This window comes from Diabrotica undecimpunctata, unplaced genomic scaffold, assembly GCF_040954645.1.
Source record: "Diabrotica undecimpunctata isolate CICGRU unplaced genomic scaffold, icDiaUnde3 ctg00003155.1, whole genome shotgun sequence".
NCBI classification, from domain to species: Eukaryota; Metazoa; Arthropoda; class Insecta; order Coleoptera; family Chrysomelidae; genus Diabrotica; species Diabrotica undecimpunctata.
In genome coordinates, this window is record NW_027314353.1 from 5,096 (window position 1) to 15,424 (window position 10,329).

General features: G+C 34.6%; 1 protein-coding gene across 1 annotated transcript; it reads right to left on the minus strand.

Moving 5' to 3' along the window:
* Positions 1–7,403: 7,403 nt before the first annotated feature.
* LOC140432187 (uncharacterized) lies at positions 7,404–9,464 on the minus strand. Its single transcript, XM_072520011.1, has one exon. The coding sequence runs from the start codon at positions 9,408–9,410 to the stop codon at positions 7,404–7,406; it is 2,007 nt and encodes a 668-aa protein (XP_072376112.1). The 5' UTR covers positions 9,411–9,464.
* Between the last annotated feature and the right edge of the window lie 865 nt (positions 9,465–10,329).

Genomic DNA, 10,329 nt, shown 5'->3' on the forward strand with positions numbered 1-10,329 from the left:
TACATCTGGTCGTGCTCGTTCTTCTTTCTTCACTCCACAGTGTGCTAAAAAATATTGGTTAAAGTCTCTTTGGCCTTTATCTTTCTTCTTGGTTTTCTTGGATTGTACAAAATATCTATGTTTTTATTTATCAGTTCTATTATCTCTTGGTCTTTGTTGTGAAAGAAGTAATGTTCGATGTTGCTAATCTGATTGTAGGCTTATTTTTCCTTCTTGTTTTCCTTTTCTTTGCGGTGGTTCGTCATCTTAGGGTTCTCTCTGGTTCCGAGGCTTTATATCGGTTCTTTGCGCCTTGTTTTCTTTTACAATGGGTAGGATGCTAACCTGGCCCATCAACCCTCCTCTTTTATCCGGACTTTGTACCGACTGTGGGCATAAACGCGGCTTCTGAGCTACTCAATCCACCCAGTCCTCGCGCTTATAACCCCCAGGTAGAGTTACTTGTATTTTTGAGCCTTGAAAATCGTAATTTTGTGTTTTTCTCAGTTATAAATTATTTATAACTCGAAAACGATCAAGTTTACAGAAAAAATACACAAGATTTATTTTGTTCAGAATGATAAAAAAAATTTTAAAAAAATTTGTACGGGCCGAAAAAATTGATTGTTACAATTTGTTTCAAAAAAATTGTTTTTGAAACAAATGAAAACAAAATTGAAAACAAATTTTTGGTCTGGGTAACCTCTTAAACCTTATTTTGAGGTATCTCGTGAAAGTGATTATGCAAAAAAATCTCATGGGAATATTTTTTCCGAACGAAACCGACATTTTTGCCTTGTCTATATTTATAAATCGGCCATCAATAATAATTTAAATTTAGTCGACTTTAACAACAACCAAAAACTCTTCTTTTTAGAGTGCCCTCTCCCTACAGAGGTTGGCAATCATAATGGCTATTTTTTATTTTTAAACTTGCTGCTCTAAACAAAACAATCGATCTGCATTGATATCAATCACGTAGATTCTTCAACCATGAGTTCTGCCTGCGGCCAACAGATCTTCTTCCTTGAATCTTTCCCTGTTTTATGAGTCTCAAAATTTCATATTTTTTCCCCTCATTACATGGTCTAGGTATTCCAGTTTTCTGGTTTGTATAAAGGGTGATTAGTTCTGTTTCTTTACCAACCCTCTCCAGTACTTTTTTATTTGTAATTCTATCAGTCCATGATATTTTTAATACTCTGCGGTATAACTAGAGTTCGAAAGCCACGATTATTTTTAAATTGCATTTTTTAATGTCCAAATCTCAGCTCCACACAATAATATTGAAAATATATAACAGCGAATGGTACGTAGTCTGATCTCCAAATTTAGATTTTTGCACGTTAGGAGTGGCTTCATTCGTATAAATGCTGATCCTGGCAATGTCTATTCGCCTGTTTATTTCTACAGTATGATCATTGGTTTCATTGATCAAAGTTCCCAAGTACTGATATTTTTCTACTTGTTCTATCACGTTACGATTGATTGTCAATAGGTGATGTATATTTTCTGGTCTTTTTGTAATTAGCATGTACTTCGTTTTTTTTTTAGCGGTTTATACTAATTCCCATCTCAGCACTATTCATACTTAAGCTTTCGATAAGATGTTGTAGATCTTCTATTCTCGTTGCTATGATCACAGTGTCGTCTGCATATCGTAAGTTGTTAATTAATTAGTTTTCCATTAACGGTAACTCCCGCTTTGATATTATTGAGCGTGTTTTGGAAAATTTCTTCAGAATATAAGGTAGACAAAAGTGGCGATAAAACACATCCCTGTCTAACTCCTCTACAGATCTTCATTTCTTCTGAGTGTTGCCCATTAATTTGAACTATGGCACTTTGGTTCCAATATAATGTTTGCACTATATTTATGATTTTACTGTCAATGCACTTGTTGATAAGTATTGACATTAGTTTTTCATGTCTTACTTTATCGAAAACTTTTTCGTAGTCAACAAAACACAAGTGTAGATCAACGTTTACATCCCTGAATCAATATGTTGATGGCAAATAGTCCTTCTCGAGTACCCATTCCATTTCGGAACTCGAACTGCGTCTCGCTAATATCCTCCTCTAGCCTTTCGTATATTCTCTTATGTATTACTTTCAGCAGTACTCTTAAAGTATGACTCATGAGGCTCAGTGTTCGATAATCAGAGCACTCTTTTGCTGCTTGTTTTTTAGGGACGGTTATAAATGCTGACTTCAGCCACTCTTCTGGTATTATTCCCGTATTATTCCCGTAACCAAAAACAAGTCTGGCTAATTGGCTCTGCCGAATCCATTTTTCAGGAAAAAAACCAATGTATTATTACAGATTTTATTTATAAATCATTCCTGCTCCTCTACTAGTAAAGTATCTGTCTTCTTCTGCAATTTTTAACTTTTAATTACAAGCATTTAACATATATTTAATTATTCTTCTCTACCCTGTACAATATTACATGCGCTATTACAACCAATAATCGAAGTAAAATACTTGATATCTATCGAAATGAATGGGGCATCTGTCCCTTTATTTGCAATGCCATTACTTGGCTAAATAAAGAAGTATAGGGGTGCAATGTAACCTGCTCTTATCGACTGTCAATCAGACGTCAATCAAATGAATTTCGTGGGTACGGTTTATTTGATTTAACCAGAAATGATTATCGGCGAATGCTAAAAAGTGAAAGCGATCACACCTAGTAGATAAAGGTCTTAAAGAATATTGGGGTTGGATATTTTACTAGATTAGACTTTTAAAGATTAGAAATTAAAATTTTTGAGATAGCAATATTACTGATTCTATAAAATTTTCATTCAAGAGTTGTCACAACAGTATAAAGTTTTATTATGTTACACAGAGTATTTACAAGTTATAACCAATTTTTTATGAAGTTCAACTCTCTGTTTAATTATAAACAAGCACAATAATCGATCTCAGTGCATGTTCGGTTTATCTTATCTGATTTTCCTCTCCTCTTAACTAGTCTCCACAAGACCCAAAGATCTTCAGGAGGATCTTCAGTTATAAGACTAATAATTTTGTTGTTTCAAGTTGGTTTTGTGTCCACGTCTCACTTCCATGCGGTATTATGGGGAATATATTTTGACCAATAGTCGCAACAGATGAAACATTCTTAAAAAATAACGTAAAAGACTTTATACAAAAGCACCTAAAAGAGGATGTCGAAATAGATTCTGCAATAAAGCTAAAAAACAATATATGCCTTTTACAAATGAAGGATTATGGCGAAAAAATTAAGGTAATGAAAGAAAACACAGATTTCTTTCTGAAGAAAAGATCTGTATCAACGATGACCTTACAGAAAAGGAAAGACGCATGAGGCAAGAAATTGTAAATAAAAGCAAGGAATTAAGAGCTGAAGGTAAAAACGTGAAGATAGGGTACAAAAAACTAACTGTGGATGACATAAAATGGGAATGGGCTGGAAATGGTACTTTCAAACGAGAAAATTCTAGAAATATGGACCCAAAAACGGCATATAGTAGTGGAAAAAGAAAAAGAAGGCCCACAAGAGAAGAAATTGAAGAAATAATAAAAGATATGAAAAACCAAAAAAAGCCCCGGTGAGAGCGGCATTGTGACAGAGAACTTAAAATATGGAGGAGAGGCTTTAATAAACCAACTTAGTGAGCTAATACTAGAATGTGATATGCCAAAGAAATGCCTCAAGAATGGAATAAGTCGATTATAATTCCTATACACAAAAAGGGAGATAGAAGTGAATGTGCAAACTATAGAGGAATATCCTTATTAGAGGTAATATACAAAGTGCTTGCCATAATAATTAAAAAACAATTAGAAATATATGTAGAGAAGAATCTAGGAGAATACCAGGGAGGAGTTCGGAAAGGAAGATCAACAACTGATTAAATTGTTTTGCTAAAACAAACCCTAATAAATTGCTATGAATACATTTTAGCACAAGTACTTTTCATTGTTTACAAAGCCGCCTACGATACAATAGACAGAAACAAATTAATAGAAACACTAAAAGAATTCCAAGTGCCAGAAAAAATAGTAAGATTGGTAAAAATGACAATTAGACAAACCATTTGTGCTGTGAAATGCAGCGGTACAGTCTCAGAAGAAATCGAAGTGAAAAAAGGTGTTCGCCAAGGAGACCCGTTGTCTACATTGCTATTCAATATAATTCTAGAAAAAATTGTAAAGATTAGTGGGATAAATAGGTCGGTATTTTATACAAGGAGCACCAACGCTTAGCATACGCTGATGATGTGGTTCTCATTGCAAGAAATAGAAAAGAACTGGCAAATATAGCAAAAAGACTGATTCGGGAAAGCTCTAAAATGGGACTGAAAGTTAATATTAATAAATCGAAGTACATGAAAATCTCGAGCAAAAAAGGAATAAACACCAGGGGATCCTTTAAATTGGAGGTAGAGGATAGATCAGTTGTAGGATTCAAGAAGGTGTAAGTATGGATATGTACTTAGGTAATCTTATTGATCAGACATGTAAGAAAGAAACTGAAATTAACCTGAGCCTGACCAAGAGCAATAAGTGTGCTATAGCCATGAGCAAAACAACTAAAGCCAAAGATATATCTCGTAATACAAAAATAAGAGTATACAAAACTATAATTAGACCCACAATGATATACGCTGCCGATACATGGACTATAAACAAAACCATACAGAACAGATTGGAAGCATAATGAAAGAAAGATACCTCGCAGAATGTTTGGTGAAAAAGTAGTAAAGGGAGAGTGGAGAAAACTAATTCAGAAGTGTACCATTTGTATACTAACCCTACAATAACAAAAGTGGTGAAAAAACGTAGACTAGAATGGCTCGGACATCTACAAAGAATGCAAGGTAATAGACTAGTCAATAATATTTCTTGGAGAGTACCTGGGGGCAAAAAAAAGAGAGGAAAACCAAGAAAGAAATGGAGAGATGTAGTGATGGAAGATGTCAGAGAGATGGGAATCAGAGATTGGAAGCTGATAGCTAAGAACAGAAAAAGATGGAAATTATCCCTCCAGCAATGGGCCTAAATATTTTGACTTACTATCACGGAAAGAAATATGGAAAGCTACTAAAGAGAGAGGGATTGATAACCGGCTAGTCCTATCTCCCAAATGTATAATATAGCTGTACAAGAAATGTGATCAGAAGAAACAACCAAAAATTGAAAAAATTTGTTACGAAAATGAATGTTGGACAAGGAACGGTACCAAGTTCTCTCTTTTTACATTAATGGATAAAAAAATAGCCAAACTAGCACGAACAAGTGTCAAATACGTAAGAGTTGAAGTGAGAAAATTACGACAAATATTCATATCTGCATTAATATATGCTGACGATTTAGTTATAGCCGAAGAATAGGGCAAAATGTGACAATAGACCCATATTTAGAAAAAGAACTATTGAGAACAGTCAAAAGAAAAAAAACCAGTTATTTAGGGCATTTGTTGCGCAACGAGAAATACTACATCCCTCAGTTGATAATAAAAGGCAAAATAGAAGGAAAGCGAGGAATTGGAAGAAAAAAATTGTCCTGGTTACGTAATATCAGAAACTGGACAGGACTTGGATTTGAGGAACTCTTAAGAACAGCTGAAGATAGACAAACGTTTGCCACCATAACCGCTAACCTCCATTGATGGAGACGGCACTTGAAGAAGAAGAAGACCCATATAACTTTGAAAGAATGAAGAGTTTTAAATATCTCAAAGTAACTGCAGATAACGATATCGCGGAAGAGTTCAGGCAGCAAACAGATGTATGTACAGCCTCCACAATACTATTAAATCTAAAAGCCTAACACGAACATCAAAGATTAGAATATATTAAACGGTGATTAGACCGGTGCTCATGTATGAGTGTGAGACGTGGACCCTGACCAAAGAAACTAAAAATAAACTTAGATGTTTTGAGAGGAAAATCCTCAGAAGAATCTTTGGGCCTTATCACGACATTATTCTTCTTAAAGTGCCTTCTCCATTCCTGAAGGTTGGCTATAACTACAGCAAATTGCTCTCTATCTTTAGCTGTTCTTAGTATCGAATGTGTGTCCATGCCTGTCCAGTTTCTTACATTCTTCAACCAGGAGCATTTTCTTCTTTCTGGACCTCTTGTTCCTTCCACTTTCCCTTCCATTATAGGTCGTAGGAAGTTGCACGACATTAATAGCAACCAATACCGACTGAGAACAAATGCTGAGGGCAAGCAGATGTAAAGAGCGAGCGATATAGTCCAAGAGATTAAATCCCAACGTCTAAGATGTCCATAGACTCCCTAATAACCGCCTTGCCAAGTTAATATGGAGGAAGCCCCCACAGGAAGAAGGTCCTTAGGACGTCCACGAATGCGATGGAGAAACATGCGATGGTCAGATCTAAGAACAATGGGGCTGCCCACTGACCCAACTATTATGGACGACCGTTCAAGATGGAAGCAAGTTGTGCAGCCAGCCAAAACCCACCCCGGGTGTTAGTGCTACGAGAAGAATTTAGTTATTATTGTGGAAAATAGGTTAAAAAGACCTACAAAAAAGATGCATATTTGAAATGAATGTTTTAATTATTACCAAATGAAAATCAATCCAGATAAAACTGAGATTATTGTAGTTTCCAAGAAGACTGAAAGTAATGTCAGAATAGACAAAAGACAGATCAAGCAAGCTGAAAATTTCAAATATTTGGGCTCGATTGTGAATTTGAAGGGAAAAATGTAACCAGAAATCAACAACAGACATCAATTACTATTTAAATGGGAATAAGCCACATGTGGCTTATTCCCATATAATTAATTTAAAATGCCACAAGAAAATAGCTTCAGAACAATAACAGACATCAACATTACGCAATAAAGAAGGCATTAAAAAAAAGTGATACTTATCAGCACCAAAATAAAAGTATTTAATAGTATGTATGTGTCCGTTCTACTATACGGCTCAGAAACTTGGAATTTAGGTGACAAAGACAAAATTAAGATAAAATGGTGTGAAACGCGGTACCTAAGAGTGATTTGGGGAGTGACGAGAAGTGATAGGTTGAGAAATGATTTTATACGGGAACAATGTAATCTTGTACCGGTCGTAGACAAAGTCGAATAAAGAAAATTTGCGTGTCTTAGCCATATGATTTGTGTGGACGATAATAGAAAATTGAAGCAAGTGTGGCAAGCAGTAGTGAACAAAAAGCATAGTAGAAGGAGACCAGCAAGTACATGGAATCGCAAATTGGAAAGGTGCTGAAGAGGCGACGAAACAGTTGGGGAGAAGAGGAATCGATGGAAAAGAACAGCGGCAATTAAAGAGGCTTCTAATCCAAAACTTCTAATTCCTTAAGGATAAAGGCATAATGAATATGTATGTAGGTAAATAAAAGTAATTAAAAATATACTGTTTATTATACATAAATATAAACAAAATATTGACCTTGTTATCTATTAACAATAATTCTTCTTACTGTTGGTTGAAAATCTTGTACTAAATGAGTCATTGCTCCCTTTGGTAAAATAGGTACAAAAACTTGTGGTTTGGTTTTGTCACGGGATATTTTCATAGACATATAACTCCTTTTCGAACCAGAAGCAAAGCTCATACTCTTTTTAGGTCTATCCATACGTTCTTCGATACGCTTACGAATGCATCTTATTTTTTTAATATTGGAACTACAGGCATTTTTCAAGTTTTGTAATGTATCTCTCAATTCTTCTGCTTCCTGTAGCGAGTTTTCCATGTCCTTCAATAGTTCTTTTTCTTTTAAAAGACCAGAATCCTCTTGCATCTTTACTAAGAGAGAGCGATATAAATCTCTTTCTTTTTTAGTGTTGTTAAGCGACCTTCGCATATCATTCAAAAATTCAAGATTTTTTTGTTGTGTCTCTTTTAGGTCCTCAATATCATTGTCCAAAGCTGAAATTTTTTCACGAATATGAGCCAAGATTTGAATATTTTCATTACACCGTATTCTAAGCTTAGTAAGCTCTACTTCTTTTTCTTCAATTTTGTCTGAATACATTTTGTTTTCTTCTTTTAGTTTCTCGTAATGATTTAAATGATGGTCTACGTCCACTCTATCCAAAACTTGTATGGCCGATTCTTTTTCCTTAACCATAGATTTTATTTGTAGAGACTTTAATCTCATAGCTGAAACTTCCGTTAGACCAATTTTTTGTCTATTTAATTGCTGATGAATTAGCTTTTCAGAAATTTCTGTTCCTGTTTTTGAATATATTAATCCTGTACCTATTTCACGTTCCCTATTTTGGAGATTTGTAAACCCTAACTCGAGCTGTTCTTTCATTCTGTCTTTAGTGTTCTTCAGTGATTCAATTTGTGAGTTTATTAAATTTGTCTTATTACTTTTGTTCTCTAATATTTCAGAATATTCATCTAAAAGTTTATTGTAATTAAAAATGTTGTCGACGTGTTGATCAGTTTCTTGAAGAGCATACTCCATATGCTTTTTTCGGTAGTACATTGCCACTCTTCGTTGAAGTAAAGTATTTACGATTCTGTTGTTAGTAATCTGTCGTAAAATTTCAGCATGCTTTTCATATAAAAAAGGTCGCAGTATACAAGTATCTTCTTCCTCTTCCTCCTCTGCTTTTTCTTCTTCCAGACTTTCTTCGTAAGTCCATAGATCCTCATCATCATCCATCATTGTAGCAATTGAACCACCTAGCCTAATGTTAAAATCTGTTACATCCATACTAAATCTAGAAAATAACTCATCTACATCCGCTCTAGGTGTCTGGCTGTATTCAAGGAGTCCGTGTTTGTATATGGATACCGCAGATAAAATGCTAGCTGCAGAATTTCTTTTACGTAAATAAGACAGTCCTCTTAAATCTACTTTTGTTGATTTGCGTCTCTTTTTTTCTTCTTTCTTTACCTCTATTTTTTCCTCTTCTTTAGGTTTTTGTTCACCTTCACCTTCAGCTGCTGGGATATTTTCTTCGGCATCGATCTCAAGTTCTTCAACCTCACCTTTTACAGGCTCTATTATCCCAAATATTTTTCCTAAGACAAATTCTTCCCGTTCTTCGCCTTCAGTTACGGTAATTAATGCTGGACTTTCTGGAGCAAAAAAGTCGCCTTCCGGTAGGACATCATCGTCTTCAGTAATAAACTTAGAATACTCTTCCTCTTCAAAAACTTGTTCATCACTGTCTTTTGATAGCTGCTGCTCTGGTTCAATATCAGACAATGTTGCTCCTTTTTCATCTTCACTGACAGATACTGGCTCTGTTTGCTCTGGTTCCAAATCAGAGTCTGATACTTCTTTTGCTTCTTCAATAACAGGTAGAGTCTGAACTTGTTCTGGTTGAGCATCAGATTCTAATATTTCATGCTCTTCTTGTTCTTTGTTCTCCTCACTCTGCACTTCTTCGCCATTTGTATTTTCTTGTATATCTTTAACTTCATTTATTTCTTCACTCATCTTACAGCAGATAAAAATAATAGCACAAAAAGTGACAGTAGAAAAATTATTATCATAAAATGTCAAAGTTTGAATGTTTATTTACAGTAGGTCATTTTTGGCAGTGGCGTCACGCTGGAATGATAAAGTAATCAAATTGACTACTTTATTTATACAGTGGTCGGTCAGATAGCCAAGCGGGGCAGGCGTACAACGAAATGTTTTAGCGGACGATGATTCAGGATCTGGCCGGGACAGAAAAACAAAGATACTAAACCAGTAGTAGTAAAATTCAAAATGAACCTATTAGTTGGACTGGAATACGCTTCGATTTATGGATGAGTAGTACGGAAACAGACGAGGTTTTACGGCACGGTGATATTCTGCATTCCTACGGGAATCTACAAAATTAAATGTCGATCAATCGTAAAATGTTGTTTCAATTTTAAACATTTAAACATGAAGGTAACTGAATCATAAAAATTGGAATGGAAGGGTTTTGAAGAGTGGCCTATTTAATGAAAATATTTCCATCTATTTGGTACTTCCGGTTATACTGGAAGTTGCTTATAACTTCGTTTTTTTTTAATAGGACGCCCTGTATTTTTTTTAGTTTTAGAAATACTCACGTTATTCTAATCATTTTTTGTTAATACTTCTTTATACCTATTTTGAAGCATTTTTAAGTTATAGTGGTTTTTATATGAAAATTACACTTTTCTACCATGTATATAAAGTTCAATATCCTCTAATGTAATTTGAATAAAAATTTAAATTTCTTATGAACTTATTAACCAGATACAGCATTATCGTTTACAGTTTAAATTTGCTTTTTTCATTAAACAGGGTGCTGTCAAAATTGGCATAAACCGGCATCTTTAATTTTCGCCTAATTCCTGCCTATCGATCTGTATTAGTATTCTGTATACTTATCTCTTGC